The sequence below is a fragment of the Pipistrellus kuhlii genome, unplaced genomic scaffold (assembly GCF_014108245.1).
Source record: "Pipistrellus kuhlii isolate mPipKuh1 unplaced genomic scaffold, mPipKuh1.p scaffold_m20_p_40, whole genome shotgun sequence".
Lineage (NCBI taxonomy): Eukaryota > Metazoa > Chordata > Mammalia > Chiroptera > Vespertilionidae > Pipistrellus > Pipistrellus kuhlii.
In genome coordinates, this window is record NW_023425541.1 from 1,242,120 (window position 1) to 1,263,963 (window position 21,844).

At 44.8% G+C, this 21,844-nt stretch overlaps 1 protein-coding gene and 1 pseudogene across 2 annotated transcripts; one reads left to right on the forward strand and one right to left on the reverse strand.

Moving 5' to 3' along the window:
- Positions 1-8,155: 8,155 nt before the first annotated feature.
- Positions 8,156-12,492, reverse strand: PJA1 (praja ring finger ubiquitin ligase 1). Of its 2 annotated transcripts, XM_045571910.1 has the most exons (3): positions 12,372-12,486; positions 9,298-10,417; positions 8,156-9,243 (listed from the first exon to the last, which is right to left on the reverse strand). In XM_045571910.1, exons 2-3 carry the CDS (start codon positions 10,348-10,350, stop codon positions 8,605-8,607), a joined length of 1,692 nt encoding a protein of 563 aa, XP_045427866.1. In that variant the 5' UTR covers positions 10,351-10,417; positions 12,372-12,486; the 3' UTR covers positions 8,156-8,604. The 2 variants fall into 2 exon arrangements, with proteins under 2 accessions (XP_045427866.1, XP_036267453.1); XM_036411560.2 differs by having other exon boundaries at positions 8,156-10,417; positions 12,372-12,492.
- Positions 12,493-15,782: 3,290 nt separating this feature from the next.
- Positions 15,783-16,371, forward strand: LOC118704096 (annotated as a pseudogene).
- The last annotated feature ends 5,473 nt before the right edge of the window (positions 16,372-21,844 follow it).

Below are 21,844 nucleotides of genomic sequence, written 5' to 3' on the forward strand. Positions count from 1 at the left end.
TTTCAGGGACAGGTCGGAACCCCAGGTCAGAAACAGGCCTTAAGGTTAAGTCTGACTAAAAGCCCTGGGGATTCAAAACTCTGAGATTGCATGAGGTCAGAGACCATCTTGGTCATCTCTGGATTCCCCAGTGCTGCATAAAGGGAAGCAATTAATAAATATAGGAAGAAAATGCCAATTCTAGAGTCTCCCTTTCATACTACCACTGTACTAGTCCTGCATGTAATCTTCACAGCAGTCCCACAAGGTTATCATCCCCATTTTATTGAGGATTCAAGACCTAGAGTTAATAAGTAGTCAAGTGGCTGTTTGAACACAAAGAAGAGAAAAAGAAAAAAATATCCAATCCCATCCATGGCAGAGGAGGAAGGGACATTTTACCACTCCAGGTCCACACCCCTCTGGTGATGGTGGGCTTTGCCACTTCTACCTCAGACCGCCCACTTACAGCCCATGAACCAGCTCTACCTCTATAACTCCCACACTAGCTCAGGATTTGGAGTCTGTCAGATCCATCAGAAAATGTGTATGTTCTAGGCTTTGGCTGACAGCCCAGACTGGGGCCACAGAGTCCCCCACCCCTCACTGGCCTGACCCCGGCACCCTGGAACTCCTCCTCTTGGGAACAAGCAATCAGCAGGAACTTATGACCCCCACAAACCCAGATGACTTCCATCCAGGGCAGCCACTCTTCTAGCTGAGAGAACTCTGGCCAATCCTTGGGCTTTTCTTTCCATAGTGCCTAGCCTGTGAGGGAGGAGTCAATGCGGCAGCCATGCCTAATCAGGCGGAGCCTCTATACAGAAGCTCCTTCATCTAGGCCTGAGGAGAGGGTCACACTGGGGCTTGGGGAGGGGCCAGGGCAGCCCACATTCCTGACTGGGCCTGGAGGGGTGGACGTGCTCCACAGGAAGCCAAGCCCTTCACCAAGAGGGGTTTCAGCCACCATCTGTGCACACAGACAGCGGTGAGCTAAGAATCTCAGCCGGCAGAGTCAATTGCACAGGAAAAAAAATAGCAAACATTTTGCTTCCTCCTCCTCCCTCCCCCTCTTGCCACACTCTGCTTCCAAAGGGAATGTTGCACTCCCTGTTAAGTATTTTTCTCCAGACCGGGCGAGTCACCCAGACAGAGCCTTGCTAAGTTGCTGAAGAGATAACGATGTGTGTAGAGGGGGTCTTTCCACCAGGGACTAGGGAGTTTTCTTCTGAGCCCTGCACTCCTGCTGCTCCAGCCCAGAGAAAGAGAGCCAGGAGAAATGGGAAAAACCAACAACCATCATCCCCTGATGCTTATATAGCAGATTTTGTCCATCCATTATTTAATTTGCTCAGTCCAAACACCCTATGACATGGGGGTTCTTTTGTCCCATTTTATAAATAAGCAAACTGAGGCTAAAACAAGAGCGTGTGCCTTGCTCAACACTCACAGTTAATTAACATGAGAACTGTTTCTTTTAAAAAAAATTATTTTTATTGATTTCAGAGAAGAAGGGAGAGGGAGATAGATAGAAACATCAATGATGAGAGAGAATCATTGATTGTCTGCCTCCTGCACGCCCCCAACTGGGGATCAAGCCCACAGCCCAGGAAAGTGTCCTTGCTCAGAATCGAACCCAAGACCCTTCAGTCCACAGGCCAACACTCTACCCACTGAGCAAACCAGCCAGGGTAGCATGAAAACTGTTTCAATGGCAGGTCTTTCCAATAGCCCCACTGATCAGGACTGGGTAGTTGCCAGGGCCTGCCTGGCCTCCCTCCGGAAGAGCCAGCCTTCAGGGGCTTGAGTCAGTGTTCCAGTACCAGTCCAATTTTATTTTTACTTTTTCTCCCTGATCACTTGTCTGTTGAAGAGAATTTGAGAAATGTCCTCCAAATGGGGAAAAAAAAAATTTAAATTACCTCTAATCCTCCATTGAGAGAGCACAGATAACATGATGGGGGATTTTCTGATGATCTCTCTGTTTCACACATATACAATCTGGAGGTGTCTTTCACATACCTGAGATGGTAGTGGATCTGCTCCAAGGATCTGCCCCATGTCCTCACGAGCCAGTTAGACTGTGCTTCTTCTTCTCCGTATCAGACAAGCTTGGGCCAAAGTTTTGGTTCTCAGGGGCTCATGCACACATGCCATACTATGATACTATTTCACATACCCCCACCCCGCCTTTGTTCATTCTCTCTCTCTCTCTCTCTCTCTCTCTCTCTATATATATATATATATATATATATATATATATATCCTCTCCCTCCATGTCTACACATGGTTTAAAAAATAAAATTAACAAAAACTCCAGAAGGACAAACATACAGTTAAAAGTGAGGCTCCTTCTCACCCTTGACCTTAGCACCTGTTTCTTGTGTATCATTCCAGAGACATTCTAGGGATAGGCAGTATTTATGTGTATGTATGTCTTGTGAACATGTGTGATAACTGTGGCCATTGTTCTGTGCCTCATGTAACATCTTGTTTTATGGATACTCTTGCAATATAATAGCTGTGGATCTGCAGCATGCTGACTGTGGGCTGTCTAGCAAAGCATCTGGTGGCTATGCCATCGTTTATGTAAGCAGGCCCCGATGATGGACATTGAAATGCTTTTCCAGTCTCTTGCTACTACAAACAATGAAACAGTCAATATTCTTGTACAATCAACCTTGTACTTCTGCTCAGGTAGGAGAAATTTTAGTGGCATTGCTGGGTCACACAGTGTGGGGATTTTAATGAAGTCTTTTTTTTCTTAATATATTTTATTGATTTTTAACAGAGAGAAAGGGAGAGAGATAGAGAGCTAGAAATGTCGATGAGAGAGAAACATCGACCAGCTGCCTCCTGCACACCCCCTACCGGGGATGTGCCCACAACCAAGGTACATGCCCTTGACCGGAATCGAACCTGGGACCCTTCAGTCTGCAGACCAACGCTCTACCACTGAGCCAAACTGGCTTCGGCAAGGGATTTTAAATGTTAATGTATTTCACTAACAGCCCCTTCCAACAAACCAATTGACACTCCTACTAATAGTGCTTCAAAAGGCCCAGCCTACCCTCTCTTTCTTTACCTGGCTAATGCCTACTCATGCTTTCCAAGTGGCCTCACTCAGTATGTCTCCAGTGACAAGCCTCCTTCCCAGCATGGCAAGCCAGGATGTTTGCTCCCCGGTCACCTTGCATTTGCCTCCATGTAGCACAGCCCACAAAAGATTGCAGTCCTCTCTTTACAGGCCTGTTTCACACACCAGACTATGAGCTCATTGAGGAAAGCACTAAGCTTTATTCATCTCTTGCTGGCCATGTCCAACACTCCACAGGCAGGTCCAAAAATACAAAAGTATGGCAAAAGTAGGTTTACAATCATGAGTACACGAAACACAGTTTATTGTATTATTCTTTATTAATTATTGTATTATTATTTATTTGTATTATAACTGTAAACCTACTTTTGCCCACCTTGTACTGGTTGAACTAGACTAGTTGGCTCAGATCCCCAGCTTCAAGTGCACAGTGGGCAGCAATGTTTGCTGAATGCATGACTGATCTGGGCAGTACTTTGGGTTTGATTCCTCTGGATCCCTGGAGATTTGTCTTCAGGCCTTTGGGACGCTGTGTCTACCTTCTTTCAGGATGGCTCCCAGGCCCTGCTTCAGCAGTATTCTTCTGAGTCTATAAGAAGTCACTGACTCCTAGTCCCCAGCTCCTATGGAAGAACCCACTCCCCATCCCAGATCCTGATTTCTCCCCTTCTTCCCACCCAAAGGCCTGGTGTCTCTTGTCTGGGCCCCCAGGCTGCTTTTACTTGTTCTCTCTGCATGCTGCTGGGAGGTGGCAGCCTGTGCTGCTGGTGACCAGAGCACCGGAAGGGGATCTATCTGGAGCTGGTCTGGGCTCTTCTGCTGAGGACCAGACCTCCACCTATTCCTCCCTGGGGCTGGGAGGGTTGCTGAGAAGACACCCCTGCTGCCCCCCCCCCCCACCAAGCACACATAATATTTCTCTCTCTTCAGAACTACCACCATCTTTCTGAACCTCCTTATCATTCACCTTCTGAGTGGCTGATGTGTGGACCAAGTGACATCACTGAATGTGAAGGGGTATGGGGAAATGTTATATCAGTGTAAGGGGTGATGAGACCTCACTAACATTTGACCACCATCTCTAAGGTAGTAAATTCTGGAGGGAGGAAATAGGGTGGGAGGCACACAGAGGCCAGCAGAAACCTGCAGTTATGTACCTAGCAGCTGCAAAGTCCCATTCTGCAGAAGTGAATGTCAAGGCAGGCTAAAAGCATTGCTCAGGGGTTCAAGAACCTGACTTCCTCCATACCAGGCCTCGTCAAAGTCTGAGGCCAGGCAGAAGATGGACAAACACCCCATCATCTCTGTGTTTGTCAGAGGTTCAATCAAGGCCAGAGAAATGTGCTGAGGCTGGTTGCCATATATTCCTCCATTGTCAAGATGAGCATCATTTCCTAGCCACAGGCCCTGGGCCTGAGACCAGCCTCTGAACCACTGTGGACAAACAGAAAAGGGGGAAGAGGGTGATAGGATGGGAGAAAAGGGGGTGCCAGGGCCTACAAAGGCTGGAGGTGGGAGTGGGGCTAAGGCTGGGTCCAATTAACCTGGCTGGGCCAAGTCTCATGACTTCACTTGGGCTCTCTGAATACAACCCCTGCCCTGAACCTACCCTAGAAGAGGAACTCTTCATTCTGCTAGCAAGTGTTTCTGAACACTTGATCCAAGCATTGGGTGCAATGACTATGGAAATGATCCAGACATAGGTAACTCCTGACCTCAGGGACCACAGAGAGGAAAGGAGCTAGGGCTATGAGAAAATGTTTTCAGGAGCTTGCTTGTGGACAGAACTCTTTAAAGGATGGATAGAATTGACAGGACTAGAAAGAACATTTCAGGTCAGAGGTCCAGGAATAAGCATAGAAGGATCTAGCAGGAATAGAGGGCTAAGAGAAGGTAGTGCCTTCGATCCGGGAAGGGTATTATGACAGTTCTGCTGCAATGTCAGCTGGGGGGGACCACCTCAGGAAGCTGAAGTGCTCTCTTGTAAAGATGTAGTAGCTTATGCTACAAATCAGTGACCAAAATGTGAGGCTATTTATCCAACAGTCAGAAACCAAAAAGTATAGTATGGGGGGTGGCACCTACAATGAATCTGCCAAATAACCTACTCTCAAAAATGACTACTTTGAAAGAGAGAGAGAGAGAGAGAGAGAGAGAGAGAGAGAGAGAGAAAGAGATAAGGAACTCGAGGACATGGACAACAGTATGTGGTGATTGCAAGGAGGAGGAGCATGTGGAATGGAAGAGGGCATAGAGGCGATAAATGATGATGGGAAAAAATGAAGAAAGAAAAAAAGAGGTCTGCTTTGTAACAGTCCCAATGGCCTGTTCTAGAACGATGGCTCCAGGTGTCAACAATGGGTCCACTGTGCTGTAAACAGAAATTTTCTGACCTTTGGCCATTTGGGATATCTCATATGACTAGGAAAACGGGCACAAAAGTGGCCTATGGTATTGTCAAGCACCATTTAGAGTTCTTTATTACCAACAACGGAAACCAACTCCAGTTAATTTAAGCAGAACAGTTTTATTGGAAAGCCATGAGGGAGTGGGGCTTGGGAAATTTTCTGGGAGGCTGAAGAATCAGAAACTGGCAGGGACAAGGGAACTGGGCAGCCAAGGACACAGCCACATTCTGCACAGGAGCTATTGGCCACCAGCACCATCAGCTTGGACCACACTGTCATCACCACAGCAGCCTGGGAGCAAACACATGGTGACCCCGACTCCTCTGACTTCCTCCCTCCAGACTTAAGGTTCTGAACACTACTGTTAGATGCTCTTAGCTGCGGTCCCAAGTCCCAGCCGCTCAGGGCCTGGGGCCCAGGTCTCGTTCCTTGTTGAGAGAGCCTCATCTCCAGAAAGGGCTCTCTACAGTGATAGGCTTCTCCATCACCACCAAGGGGCTGCAGGCGCTGGGGAGGAGTCTCCTTCCCTGGATTGACTAATTCAGACTCAAAGGAAAATTAGGGCTCCTGTTATGCCCGGGAGCAGGAAGACAACCAAGACCCCTGGGTGCCCCTAACCTACCTCTTCATGTGGTGCCTGTCTGGTACAGTAAAGGTTAATATTAGGCAAACCACCACAACCCCGCCCAGCAAGGGCCTCTAAGGTCACACACAGACTGTGGAGTCTCATGACAGCTGAGGTGCTGGCAGAAGTCCAAAGGGGAACACAGAATGTCTGTGGGGGACGAAGTTATAAATACCAGCCTGACCAGGTGCAGCAAAAAAGGACTGTGGCTTCTACCCATGTTTCCATACTTGCAGCGAGAGAATAATAACCTTTCGGGTTTTTTTTTAATTGGGAATTTTTTTTATTTTGCTTATCTTGTTAATATTCATTGAAATACACTGAGACTGAAAAAAAATCAAGCAAATTAATTATTTCATGTTAAGAAATCAACCCCCCCCCTTTCTCACTCTTTTCCCCTAACCCCCTGTCCCTCCCCAGAGATACCTGCTGCAATTAGTTAGCTGTGTAGCCTCTAGACACTTGTTTGCATTTTTGTATATAGTTTGGCTTTTATCTTAGATAAAGACTGTACATATTCTACAACATGCATTTTTCTTACTTAACATTATGTCTTGGAGTCCTCTCCATACCAGTACATACAGTTTTTAACTGCTGTATAATATTAATCCACACTACCCAATTACTGAAGTCAGGCTGAAGGACAGACCCCACTTAAGATTTTGAAAGATAGCAATTCCCCAAACTGCTCTCCAAAAAGGCTGCTATGGTTTACATTCACACCAACAAAAGGAGTGTTCCATTTCTTCTCTTCCTAGCCCAAACTAGATATTATCACAAAGAAAAACCACTGCTTTCTGATGGACACAATGTTTCATTGTTGTGTTAATTTCCATGTCACTGGTTGCTGGTGAGGTTGAACATTAACCATATCCAGGCTGCTGGAGCTGAAAACAGCTCTCAGAAACTGTTGGGAGGAACATAAATGAGTACACTTTGAAAGCAGTTTGGGAACATCTAGTTTGGATGAAGATGCTCAGACCCTAAGAACCAAAAATTTTACTTCCAACCCTAAAACCCAGAAATTTCATGTCCATATACTTACCCCTAGAGAAACTCACACATGTGCACAGAGATGTCTGTTAGTATGTTCACTGCCACAAAATACTACGAAGAACCTACATGTCTACCAATAGGAATAGATAAATAAATTGTGGTAATTCATACAAATGAATATTTAGTATACAGCAGTTAAAATGTATGCACTAGATCAACATGGATGAAAATAACTAAATCTCAAAAACAATGTTGAGTGAAAAAAATCAATTTGTAAAACAATACACACATTCTACCAATTATGTCAATTTAAGAATAGAAACACTCTACATTAGATATAGATATATGCAGATATACCTATATACACACATATATACATCAATATGTACACATATGTATACACACATATATGTTTAAACAAAGACAAGAAGTAAACACACCATTTCCTGGGTAGTGCTTACCTCTGTGGAGGAAGATAAATATGACAGGTGAGGAACTTCACTTGTACTTAAAAATTATTTTTATTGGAAAGAGGGAGCAGAAATCAATATGGCCAAATGCTAGTGCCCATTCACTATGTAGGTGGGTGCCTATATATTTTCCTCATTACTTGTCTGGCATATATTTTTCTATTCCTTTTGTGTCATTGTGTTAAGGTATATAATCCGCATACAGTTTTATATTTGTTACCCATTCCCTATGGGAGTTCCTGTTTTCTGAAAGGGGATTTTAACTCCTTCATTCCTACACTCAGTTTGAATTTACTCCTACCATTGTTCTTTCATTTTACCATGCTTTCTTGTTTCCTTCATTCCTGACAGTATTCTATATGCAGCCTTTGCCCCATAGTAGTTTAATAAACACATACTTTATTCCTACTTTTAGAAATAATTACCCTTAATTTTGCTGTTGTCAGAGTCAGTTTTTCAAGGGAAACTAGTTTTTCTACTGTTTGGAACGCCAAAAACCCTATTTTGATGCAAATGCAAGGGATCCATTTAAAAAGTCACTTAGTACCATTGTTTTAGATAAAACCAAACAATTCCACTGTAGCATGTAAAACCAAAAGAAGAACTTTAATAAGCTTTTCTGGCACTCTAATTAATTACAGGAACATTAACCCATACATGCAACAGAAATGGGGATTTATGGACATATTTAACAGATAAACTTGATATTATAATTAACAGCAACATATCTACTGAAAAAACAAATGCAACAGATTTCAATATTCAGGTTAGAAAATGCATGTTCTTTTGCAATCTTAAGTAGCATTTAGAAAGTTTAATTTTCCCTTTGTCACCTCTAAAACACAGTATGATTTTTAATGCAATCGTACACAACCGTTTCACATTTGAAATGATCACAAGAAATCAACTGATGTACTAGATTAATGGACTGATTGGTTTCATTGCAATTGTTAATTCTGAGAGGGATCCTGCAGTATTCTGGGTTTTAGATGGGGAAAATCAATAGACCAGGAGGAAAGAGCCTTGGTCTTAAAGCTGGGGAGGGAACATGCAGCGGCACACAGGGCAAGTGCCGGACTTCTGAAGCCAGATGGACACGCATGGCTTGTGAAAAAAGTGGTGGCATGGCAGCTCAGTTGCCATCTCCCCCTTCACATATTCACTGCAACATATGGGGCAACACATTTCTTGCCCTATTGCACTGTGGTCTTCACTGATGATGATCTCAGGAAGATTGTCGATGCTCTCCTTGCTTGCTGGTGGATTGGCCACCTCCACGTCCACTGCAAGAGACTCCAAGTGTGCGAGGGCCGTTTCCATTGCCTGTGCCAGGCGTTCTTCAAGTGCCATATATGTGAGGAACTGAGGATCCACGTAGGAAATGGCTTCGGCCACTCCCAACCCATCTGCAAATCCATCAAAGAGGCTCCAATCCACTTCTAGGTCTTCACTCACACTGGAGTCATCTTCCAGGTTGTTGTTGCCATCCAGCATGAAGACCCCAGGATGCAGAAACTCCTGACCAGAATCATTATCCTCCTCACTGCTGCTCTCATTTTCAACTTCTCCTTCTTCCGGCAATGCCTGCTCCACTTCCTGAGGAGCTGGTCTTTGAACTTCTTTGACTTCATTGCTGACATTGCTGCCAGTGATGGCACTAGCACTGGGACTGGCACTAGCATTGGGGCTGGCACTAGCACTGGGGCTGGCACTAGCACTGGGGCTAGCACCAGCGTTGACAATCACTCCAGTATTCACTCTGGCTGGCTCAGGCTCATGCTCTTCTTTCCCCGGTAGAGTCTCCCAGCTTTCGCCATTGGATGATGGGTTTTTCTCTTCATGCTTCTGCTGCTTTGCGTCTTCATCGCAATATTTCTTCTCATCATTGACTCTCCAGAAGTCATGGTCAGCCATGGTACATCGCCGTCTTGGCACCTTTTCTGGCTTCACTTGGTCGTTCCTGGCTTCCCTCTCGTTCTCAGGATACTTCGGCTCAGAGTAGCCACTTGAACTCTCACCTCTGCCTCTTCTTGCCCGGCTGCCCAAGTGGCCCTCACCAGTGATGGCAGTGTCCCTCCACCTGGAAGTACTGTGTGGCATCTCATCATCATCATCAGTATCAAAAAATATTTTTGGTTTCACGCAGTTTGGACTGTCCAGATTTCTGATTTTGGGCCTCACCACTGGTTCCTCTGCAGGCTTAGGGATATTTTCCCCACCAGCACGAACAATCACAGGACCCCTGCTGGGACGCACAGGTACATTCTGCTCCTGTCTGTCCCTATCCAGGCTGTCGCCTTTTGTAACCAATTTCGTGTCAGCAGCAGAGGTCTGAGGAGCCATGCTCTTTTGCTGCAGGAACTCAGCTCTGCCAGTAGAGCGTATCACTGTAGGGGCTGGGTCAAGCTCCTTTCTCACATCACTGTTAAAACTAGAGAACTGGGGGGGCACACCAACCAAAGACCTTGCCCCTTTCTCTGGGTCATACAGCTTATCGCCTTTAAACTTGCCAGCTTTCCCTCTCACTGGCACTCGCTCCACAGGCCCAGCCCCCTCCTCCTCACTATCATCTGCCCCAAAAGAGTCATTATGTCCATAAGCCATTCCTCTTCTGCTACCCAGACCCCTGTACTCTCTGGGAGGGTACCTGGAGTAGTCCTCATTATCAACATTCAGGCTGCTTCCTGAATTCTCACTGTCATCCCAACGATGACGATTGGTGGAAAATGGCGATCGGCTCCTCTTGGTGGTTTGACTGGGGGCTGATCTGTGCATTGGGACTTCAGAAGTTGTCTTTCTCTGGCTGGAAATCCTTTCCTGCTGGCTCGTGGATGGCCTGAAACTGACATAGGCATGCATTCTTTCATACCTCCTTCCTGTATGGGACTGATACCCTGCTGCTGGCTTTGGCCAAAAAGGCTTGCTAGATTCCTGACCCACTGCTCTGACTTAGGAGGGTTTACAATAAAGCTGGGGCTCAAGTGGAAAGGCTCCTGCTTCCTATACACATTTTGGAGATGGGAAGGTCAAATCAGTTCAGAATAAAGGAGCAGGGAGATTTCTTTCTACTTCAGCAGGCAGGTAACAGAAGGAATAAGGGACCTTTAAAATTAGTTTCATTTTTTTTTAAAGCCTGGAGTAGCATTCCAGTGACTGTCAGGTGTAGACTGGAATACATTTTAATGTTGGCAAAATCATTACAAAACTAGGTTTGTAGGAAAGTGAAACTGAGGGGAGAATCTGACAAGAAGATGAGGAGGGGTGACTGGACGCTGGGTGGGTGGGTGAAGAACTGTGGAATTGTGCCAACATGGGAAAAGGAAAGACTGCTGTGGGTTTTTATGGAGTGTCTGCATTTTTATGAGCCCTGCAGACATACAAGAGAATTGTGAATTGGAATAGAGTAGAAAATATAGATCACTGTGTGTGCATTGAGTGCATACGGGTCTATCAGAAGCAGAGGGACAGGTGGAAGGGGAATAGCAATCATGCAATGGAGAGATGGCTATGTTTGTAGGGGGAAGGTGCAGGTGACAGTGGCATTGGGAAGAAGTGTCATAAAGAATAAGATCCATTCTGGATGTGGGTATAAAAATGACAGCTGTGGGTAGGATGGCTTCAGAGGAGAGGGGCGTGTATAAGTAGGAGAGAAACAGAATGTGCATTGTATGATTCTATTTGTGAAAAGACGCCTGGGTTTATGTTTCTGTAGCAGGCAAGGAAGGATACCGTGGCACTGGACAGGTGTGTGTGTGTGTGTGTGTGTGTGTGTGTGTGTGTGTGTGGTGTGTGTGTGTGTGTGTGTGTGTGTTCGTCAAAATGGAAGGCAACAGTGCACTGCAGGGACCAGAAAAAGAGGGCTGTCTGTGCACATGCGTAGTAGACAGGAGAGGGGAGCATTCGGGAGGGGTGTGTGGAGTGTATTTGTATGTAAGGGGCCTGTGAAAGAGGACCCAGCATTCTGACTATATCCTTATATATGTACGTGGCCAGTCCTGGAGGGTGAGTTTATGTGTATATGTATGTGTATCTGGGGAAAGGCACTGAAGGGTGTGACTGTTTGGGGATGTGTCCATGCATGCATGGGGGAAGGGCCACACAGGAACCTTGAGTCCTGGGGGAGGGGATTTCAATGGAATGTTTCTGTGTGTGCACCCACGGGTGTGCATGTGTGTGTATGTACGTGCTTGTGTGTGTCCTTGTACGCGAGAGACACGGGAGGGGGAGGGGAAGACACCAGGAGGTAGAGGGAGGGAGAACTAAGGGGAGGGGGAGCAGGCTGCAATGTCAAAATGAGAGCCAGGAAAACATTATCGGCTCAAATGGCAAATCCAAACCAATGTGGCAGGGAAAGGGGGGAAAAACCGATGGGGGAATCGTTTTCCCCTGGGAATAATTTGGGTTTTTTTTCTAACAAAAAATATATTTACCTAAAAATCTTAACAATTTACGTTCAGCAAACCGAATGCAAAATGGGAGCTGCAAAGGGGCTGAGAAGGGAGGAGAGGCAGATAGAGGTGGGAGAGTGCTGAGACCACTAGTCCCCTCAGTGATTAAAGCTACTTGAGTGCGGGGCCACACCACAGGAAAGGGGCTGACGATGGGGCTCCCTAACAGGCCAATGGAGGACACAGGCCTCCCACTGCAGTCAGGTCCCGAGAATGCCCCACCCCTTCCCGAGGGGCGAGCCGGAAAATCTGCGAGCTAGAGCTCCTCCAAATCCTCTCCCGGGGCCCGGCCAGTCGCCCCACCGCCCTGTCCGGATGAAAGCAGGACGTCTACAGCTTTTCACTCACCAGTCCGGACACCCTCGCGCCCTGGAGCTCTGGGACCTCCAACCGCCAAGACCGCCAAAGCCGCTGCTGCTCTGGGTCTGGCTCCTCCTCAGCCAGATAACAGCAGGCAGGCGGCGGCGGAAGTGACGGTGGCTATAGCTGGGGCCGCCCCCGAGATGTGGCGGGGGTGGCATCTGCTCTAGACAAATCAGGGTGGGCCCAAAAGCATTATTTCATTTTAAATGATAAATTCGCCAAGGATACAGAAAAGGACAGTGAGAAATGTAACCAAGAGCCAGTTTTAACAAATGTTAACCATTTAGCCATATTCCCTTCTGGTTTTTTTTTTTTCTTTTTCCTTTTAATAAAATGAAATCTGCAAATTCTTTCTGATTAATTCCAATGTGAAAGTAATTATATTAATATACATCCTATTACATCTTATGGTTTGTACTGGAAGTATTAAAAACGTTGAAACTATACTTAAGGTTGCAGAAATGTGTTTTATTTACCTGCTTGAGGCAAACTGAGCTGTTTACAGTAAAATTTGTTGTTATTAATCACAAAATCAAGCTACTCTATCCAAAATAAATGATCAATCATGAAACAAGCACAGGTTCGCATTCTGGTAAACACACTGCAGTTTAAAAACATTACAGCCATTATTTTTGGGTGGATACAATTTGAACTCTGAATTTCTTTTTTTTTAAATTGCACTTTACAAAGTATCTCTAATATTTGCAACAATAGCAAATAGATTCACAACAATAGTGAAGTTTTGTTCTGCCTGGAAATAAAATGCATAGTAGAAGAACAAGAAATTTTAGGGGTACCAACGGAATGAAAATAAGATGTATGACTTTCAAACCATTAAAACATATGTAGAATGAAGAGAAAAACTCAGTTTAACAAAGGGCAGAACTGGGTAGAGAGGCAACAAGAATGGATGTTTAAAAAAAAGACACAGGACAGGAATAAATTCAAATATATCAGTATGCATCATGGGTTCTCCTATAAAAAATATCATTTTGAACATTTCATTTTCAGAAATCTAGTTATATGCTGTTTATATAAATTTCACCTAAAACAAAAATAAGAATGGAAAATATGCAGCAGTTAAACACTGACAGAAAGGACAGAAGGAAAAGCATAGAAAGGGAGGGAAGGTGGAAGGAGAGGGAGGAAAACATTTTTTTAAACCTTCACCCCAGGAATGAGGATATTTCCCCATTGATTTTTAGAGAAAGTGGAAGGGGGGTGGGGGAGATGGAGAAAAAGAAACATGGATTGAACCTGCAACATAGGTACTCTTGACAGAAAATCTAACTCACCACTCTTAGGTACCTGGGCCAACACTCTAAGCACGTTCAAACCAGCTAGGGCAGAAAAAAAAGTTTTTTAAAAAGAAAGAAAGAGAAGGGGAAAAGGGAAGAAAGAAACGAAAGGAAGAGATATAGTAATGTTAATCTTAATATAGGAAAAATAAAGAACTCAAAATAAAAAGCATTAACGAGAACAATATAGATTGCTTCATTTGCCAAGAAGATATAGTTGCTAAAATTTTCATGCCAAACAATGTAATTTCCAAGTATATGAGGCAAAACTTTTAGAAATAAAAAGATATCAGAAAGTCTGCAATTATAGAGGGAGACTTAGCCATAGTTGTTATGGTATAGATTAGGGGTGTCGAACTCAATCAGAGAAGGGGCCAAAATCTAAAATCCAGCCTAAATCGCGGGCCGAATGGTTTACTGAACAGTCATAAACTGTCATTGTGATGGAAACGCAGCGGAGTGCAGTGATGACAGCGCGGTGCGGGCCACATTGCAAGGCCTGGCGGGACGGATTTGGCCCGCGGGCCTTGTGTTTGACACATGTGGTATAGATAGATCAAATAGACTAATAAGTTAGGATATAGAGAGATTGAGCAATACAGTTAATAAGATTAATAAGTTTGCTCTAATGTATATGTATTCATGTATTCAAGAAAGAATGCATTTAAAAAATATGCTTTTATTGATTTTTTTTTTTAGAGAGAAAGGGAGAAGGAAGAGATAGAAACATCAATGTGATGTGAGAGCAGAACATTGATTGGCTGCCACGTGCACTCCCACTATGGGGGATAAAGCCCATAACCTAGGCATGTACCTTGACCAGGAATCAAACCAGCAACCTCTTGGTTCATGGGTTGACACTCAATCACTGAGTTACACTGGCCAGACAAGAAAGAATACATTTTAATTACAAATATTTAAAAATTTCAAACAAACAGAAAAGTACCTAATATAAAATGTACATTTACACATAACTGTCACAGAGATTGAGCAAATTTTATTTTCTGCTTTTAAAGCAAAATATTACAGTTGAAGCCCTTATTTTATCCTATTCATCTTACTTCTTTTCCCCAAAATAGCACCACTTAGACTTCCTTCTGTACGTATTTGCTTTTCTTTTTCTACATATGTAGATATCTGTAACCAGTACACATTATAATTTTATGCAAATAGAAATAACAATCAGAAAGGATATATGCACCCCTATGTGCATAGCAGAGCAATTTACAATAGCTGAGATTTGGAAACAGCTTAAGTGCCCATCAGCAGATGAGTGGATTAGAAAATTATGGTACATCTGCACAATGGAATACTACACTGCTGTAAAAAAGAAGGAACTCTTCCCATTTGCAACAGCATGGATGAACTAGAGAGCATTATGCTAAGTGAAATTAGCCAGTCAGAAAAAGATAAATATCACATGATATCACTTATTGGTGGAATATAATGAACAACATAAACTGATGAGCAACAATAGAACCAGAGACATAGAAGCATCTAACATACTATCCAACCTATGAGGGAAGGCAGGGTGGGTGGTGAGGGTTTAAGAGATCAACCAAAAGACTTGTATGCATGCATATGAGCATAACCAATAGATATAGACAGTAGGGGGGTGAGGGTATGTGCTGGGAGGTGGAAGTGGCTGGGGAGAGGTCAATGGAGGAAAAAGAAGACCCATGTCATACGTTAAACAATAAAGAATTTAAATTAAGAAAGTGGTGGTGCAGGAATACAATGGATTATTACTTGGCCATAAAAAAAAAAAGAATGAAATCTTAGCATTGTGACAGCATGGATGGACCTAGAGGGTATTATGCTAAGTGAAATAAATTAGACAGAGAAAGGCAAATACCATAAGATTTCATTTATTTGTGGGATCTAAAGAACAAATTAAACAAACAAAATAAAAACAGACTCATAGACACAGAGAACAGACTGGTGGTTGCCAGAGGGGAGGGGGTTTAAGGGACAGGGTGAAAAAGGTGAAATGATTAAGAAGATAGAATGATAGAAAATAGTCATGGGGACGTAAAGTACAGCATAGGGCTTTTCTGTCTGGCCACAACCACCAGTTTTGTTTCAGAGATAAGCCAAGATGGATGCTTACAAGTACATGCAGGAGCTATGGAGAAAGAAGCAATCTGATGTAATGTGCTTCCTTATCAGGGTAGACTGTTGACACTACAGCCATCTCTCTGCACTCTACAAGGCCCTAGCCCCACCTGGCCGATAAAGCTCACAGGCTGGAATATAAGGCCAAACAAGGTTATGCCATATATTGGATTTGTGTGCACAGTGGTGGCTGCAAATACCTTGTTCTTAATGGTGCAACCTACAGCAAGCCATCGTAGTGTTAACCAGCTAAAGTTTACTTGAAGTCTTCAGTCTGATGCTGAGGAGTGAGCTAGACACCGTTGTGGGGCTGTGAGCATTCTTACTGGGTTGGTGAAGATTCCACATATAAATTATTTGAGTTATCCTCATGGATCCATTCTACAACGTTATCAGAAGGAATCCTAACACCCAAAACAGTCCACAAGCACAGGGAGATGAGAGGGTTGACATCTGAAGGCCGCAAAAGCTGTGGCCTTGGAAAGGGCCACAAATTCCACCACACTATTGATGATTCTCCCTTTGCAGCTTGGAGAAATTTCAATACTCTCCAGCTCCACTTTGACTCCTAATATAAGTAATGCTTGTCAAATTCTTACCTAATAAACAATTTATGGCAATCATGTCTGCTTAAAAGTGTTCTTTAATTTGTTAAAACTAGTTGCCTGTACATTGTTTCATGAATATATTATGTTAAAGTGCAATAACGTTTAAAGACTATAAGTGATGGTATATCTTGTTTGTCACAAGATAAATGCTTTTGTCTTTGTTTTATCTTATTAGTGAGTTTATATGTCAGTGTTTAAAATGCTGTTTGCTATAATAGGTATAAAGTAAATTCTGTGGAAAAGGAGTGCAAAAATAAAAATAAAATGAAATACAGCATATGTAATATAATTGCAATAACTATGTATGGTGCCAGGTGAATACTATAAATATGGGGGGGTACTTTGTAAAGATATGACTGTCTAACCACTATACTGTACACCTAAAACTAATACAAAATAATATTGAATGCAAACTCTAATTGAAAACTGAAAATAAAAAAGAGAGATGGTCAAATCCTAAACAACAACAAAAAGAAAACAACACCACCTGAAAACAACTGGTGTGGATCTATTTTTCAATGATTGCCTATTATTTCATGATGTGGGTATGCCATAATCTATTCAGCTATCAACTACTGATAATTAGGATTTTTCAGGGGTGTTTAAATACTATGAACAATGCTGCTATACACATCTTTGTACTTACAGGTCCTTAGGTGCCAGGGCCTTCATTCATGGAATCATGTCACAAAAGTAGAATTGCTAGGTCAAATGATGCATATCTTTTTAATTTTAGTAGATGGAACCAGATTGCTTTATCCAGCATTTCCACTGGCATTGTGTGGCCCTAAATTATGGCTAACTTGACTGAAACTGGAGCAGAGATTCTTTACCTAGGCTGGGCCAATTGGACTCCTTTCCTAAAGATTTGAAACTTGAAAGGAGACAGGGAGACCAGGAACATTGAAACTGAGTCATGTTGACATCAATTCTAAAAACAAACAAACAAACAAAAACACAGCCCAATATCTTAGTTTTGCACAAGTTAGCCAGTTGAATTCTGTTGCTTGCAACCAAAAAAAACTTCCATACCCTGGGCACAGACTTAGCCCAGCTACTATCTAGGCCACAGACTCAGTCCTTACCTGAGTTGAAGACTAAGGACCATTCCTGTCCCCTGCTAAGTATCTCTCTGATGGGTGCTCCTGGCTGCAATGGGGAGGAAGGTGATCCAGTGGATATATTTCAGCCAAAGGTATCCTGGGACACAAAGTTAAGGCTTCTTTCTGGCAACTAATGCTGGTGATTTTGGAGATAGGGGAATTTCTTGTGAAGAACAATTGGTAAAATCTAAGTCAGAGATGTTTTGGGGCCTCTGGGTTGGAGGGAATAATGTACCCAAAGGGAACTTTGTGGGGGAGGTTGCTAGGGGTCTGGTTAGCGGGGGTGGGGTGGGGTTGGGGGATAGAGGTGAGGGCAGAGAACTCTGGTTTGGGGCAGAGCATGGATGGGAGGGCACAGGTGTCTGGAGCTGGATGGGGCTGGGCTGAGTCCCCAGCTAGAGCCTGGGTGGGCTCCAGTGAAACAGAGATCCTATCCTCCATGTTGAGCTAAGAGGAGTTGTCATCAAGTTAGATCCAAGCCTCATCCCAGAGGCCTCATTCTTTGTCTCCACCAACTGTCTAGCAGTTTCTGAACCACTGAGATGAGTGTCCATGCTGCCTGGCCCTCTCCTATCTGTCCTGACTTCCCACAGGCTGCAAAGCCACCTGACTCCCACCTCCTTTCCTCCAATCTCCCACACCCTTCATCTTTTCCCCTGGCTTGGCTTCCTATTGTGTGCTTCTTGCTGAGTTTCAAGAATTAAAACTGTATTGGTGACACAGCTCCCTTCACTTCTCCCCAGAGCCAGGACACTCTTGCCAATATCTGCTCCCAGTCTCACTCCACAGATCTCTAGCAGGAATCAAGCAGAGCTTGCTGAGTGTGGGGCTGGAGGGACAAGCCCAGAGTATGGGGAAAGGACTAACATTTGTCAAGCACTTATCATATGCCAGGTACTTTACATATGCTCTTTCATTTAATCTTCACAGCAAGGTGGTAAGGTAGCAATTCTTATGTTTAAACGGGGAGTCTGAGACTCAGAGATGGTAAGAGCTTTGTCCAAGTCTACTCAGCTAGAGGTAGTAGCAGAGCTGGAATTTGGAGCCAAGACTATCTGCTCTAAAACTGGCTACTTCCAGGCCTAAGGTGAGAGCAATGTGATGGCCTCAGTTTCTAGATAAAAGACAGACTTACTAGGTAGGGATTTTCCCTGCTATAAGCCTAGAGACGCTAACTGGATCCACAGCTGAGCTTCCTGCCCTGAGATGCAGGGAGTAGAGAGGGCTAACCTGGGTGGGTCACTGGCTATATTAGAGAGGTAGAAAACAGGATCACCTCACCCTCCCCCTGCAACCTCTGCTCAGGGAGCACAGTACCATCCTCTTTCCAAAGGGTTTCTTCTCAATCATTAGTACCTTTGTGCTTCCATCAACAGAGAAAGAAGGGAGTCAGCCAATGGTGTGGGAGATGGCTAGCTAAGGGTGAGGCAGATGGGGGTATGGGGACAGGGACAGGCAAAATCAAAAGGCCAGAACACAATTAATTCACATGTAAGAACTTGGGCCTGACCCTGGATGGATCCCTTTTCTCCCTTGGCCTCACTATTCCCATCCCAGCAATGGATAGATTGGATTTGGTGATGGCTGAAACCCATGCCAACTCTGCCAGTGTGTGTCCCCCAGGGAGGGACGTGCTGTGGCCATGTCAGCAGGAGTGCTTTGCCCACATAACATGATTGGGGCTGTGGCAGGGGCAGGTGCTTTAGTGAGCCTGGGAGACGTGAATTGCTGGCCTGGGAATAGCTGCTTTGGGTCCAGCCCAGAAGTCAATTCCTGCCCCCTCCCTGCTGTGTTCACAATAGAAGAGTGGAGGATGAGCAAATGGGGAGCTGAGATTATGGAAAATGTGCCTTTTGAAAAGAAGAATACTGGGGTAAGTGCAAGAAAGAAAGAGCTGTAAATACTTCTGGTTGCCCTGAGAGGAAGAAAAAATGGCTCCTATAAAACAAAGCCCATCTCAGTCTTCTGCAGAGGCATAGGGCACTAGGTTGCCTCTTAAATTGGGGTCCCAGCAAGTCTTCTTCCTCTCCTGGCGTCAGTGTTGCCATCTACACAATGAGAATTTGGTCCTAAATGCCCTCCAAAGGCTCTGATAGCTCTCATATTCCAGAATCTTCTGCATTTCGGCTCTGAGTCAAGCCCCTTGAGCTCAGTCCTGCCTCAGGTACTGAATGGTGAGTGCATCAGTTGTGGAAGTTAGAGTAACACCTGGACTTTGGGGTCATCTAGCAACCAATGCATACTCCTTACCATAGCCTGGAGGCTTGAATTCACTTTGCCCTGCATATCTTTTTAGTCTCCCCTATTCCCACCTCTGTTGTGCCTGCCCACCCCAGGTTTCACTGACCTCCTTTCCTGCAGATACCCAAACTCCCTGATGCTTGTTCACCACACTGGAATGCAGTTTCCCTCACTGTTTGTAAACTATTCTTGCTTCTGACCTTAGCTGAAATGTCACCTCTTCCAGGAAGTCTTTCTTCCTGACACCCTAGGGTAGGCCAGCTCCTACTCTGAACCACCCTTATAGCACCACGAAATTCATAGCAATAGTAATTACTTGTGCCATGATTTTTTCCCCCCATTATCTGTCCCTCCTCCCAAATTACTGTAATCTCTATGAGGGCCGAGGTCTCATTGATCTTGTTCATAGCTCTGTCTGGTATCCAGTTGCCTAGAAAAATTTCAACCCACTAATATTTATTGAAAATAATTCCTAGCAACTACCACATATCACAGACCTACAGGGGCCAGGCACAGACATACAGGGTCTCATGTGGCCTTTGCATCACATCTCCTTCTCATTTCTTAGGTGAGGCAATGCAGGGGCAAAGAGCTGACAGGTTTTATCGTGCCAGAAGCTCTCATCCTGGACTAGTTGGCCAGGCTGTGCAGAGTGGCCAGGCTGCGCAGAGCTGGGCCTGGCAAGCAGGTCAGTCTGCTTCATGCCTCCTTTTTCGCCTGCCACCGCACTTCCGGAGGAGCAGCAGCTGTGGCCTCTCTTTATGTTCCCATAGCAACCAGCGCTTACCTCCCGCTTGCACTGGTTCTTAATTGCCTGATTACGCATCTTCTCCCCTACCAGCTCAGTAGCTTCTTGAGAACAGGGTACATGGAGGGCTTTTCTCACCATAGCACGCTTCAGGCTTGGTGAGTATTAGTAAATGAACAAAAATGAATGCATGCACATGGGGTTTTAAAAGCTTTCATCACAAACAAGGCACCTGGCAGTCTGTAGCTACAGGGGGAGGGGACCTGCAGGACTGATGCTCCTCAGCTCACCTCTGCCTAGTGGAGTGGGTGGCCAGCCCCCCTCCTCCCCTCTCCCCTGCTGCCTGGGGAAACTCTTTAGAAAACAGGCCAGGCAGCCAGCATGGTCATGGCTGTTGGCAGGAGGGGGATGCTGGAAATGGTGCAACACCCAACCCTAACAATCCCCCCCACACACGCGCACACCTCCCTTGCCACCTCCTGAGGAAAGCCATCTCAAGTGGCCAGCTTTTGCTTTGAGAATTACCAGAAACAATTGAGTTTCATATTCACTTTTAGTGCTCACTTCAGGATCTCCTCAGTCAGCCCCTTCCCCTCTCCATTTCCACAGCAACCATTTTAATCCAGCTTTCCATCATCTTCTACCTGAGCTGTTCCAACAGCCACCTTTCCTGCCCTCACTCCTGTCTGCTTTCATTCCTCCTCCCTCCCCATCTCCCACAGCACAGACAGAATGAGGGCCCCAAGCAGAAGTTAGCCCATGTTATTCCCAGCCAGCCTCATGAATGAGGCAGGTGCTGACATTATTTCTGTGGTCTGAATGAGAGTCTGTCCAAGCCACTGAGGCTTATAGATGGGGGAGGGGAACTACCAGCCCATTTGTTTAGTCCTTAAATGTCTGTTGCCTTAAATATGTGACTCTGGACCTCGCACTGAGCTAGCTCTGAGGCCACAAGGTTGGGACCATAGGACCAACTTACCCTAGTGAGTGGGACAGAAAAAAAATAAAAATAAAAAAAAAACACCCTGGTGTGAGCTGCCACTTTACACAGGGTGCTATGGGAATGCATAAAGAAGTTTGCTTGTGCAGAACCAGGGCTCTGGGTCTGTATTTCTCTATCTCTTTGTCTACCCCTTTCTATCTCTCTCCCCTCACATCTTTCTCAAAGGAAAGGATATTTGAGCTAGGCTTTCTATCTGAAATCCTTCGTTGTGAGCAACAGAAACCATCTCTGGCTAATTGAAAAGGGAATTTGTGCCCTGGCTGGTGTGGCTCAGTTGGTTGAGCATTATTCCGTGCACCAAAAGGTTGCCAGTTTGATTCCCAGTCAGGGAACATGTCCCAG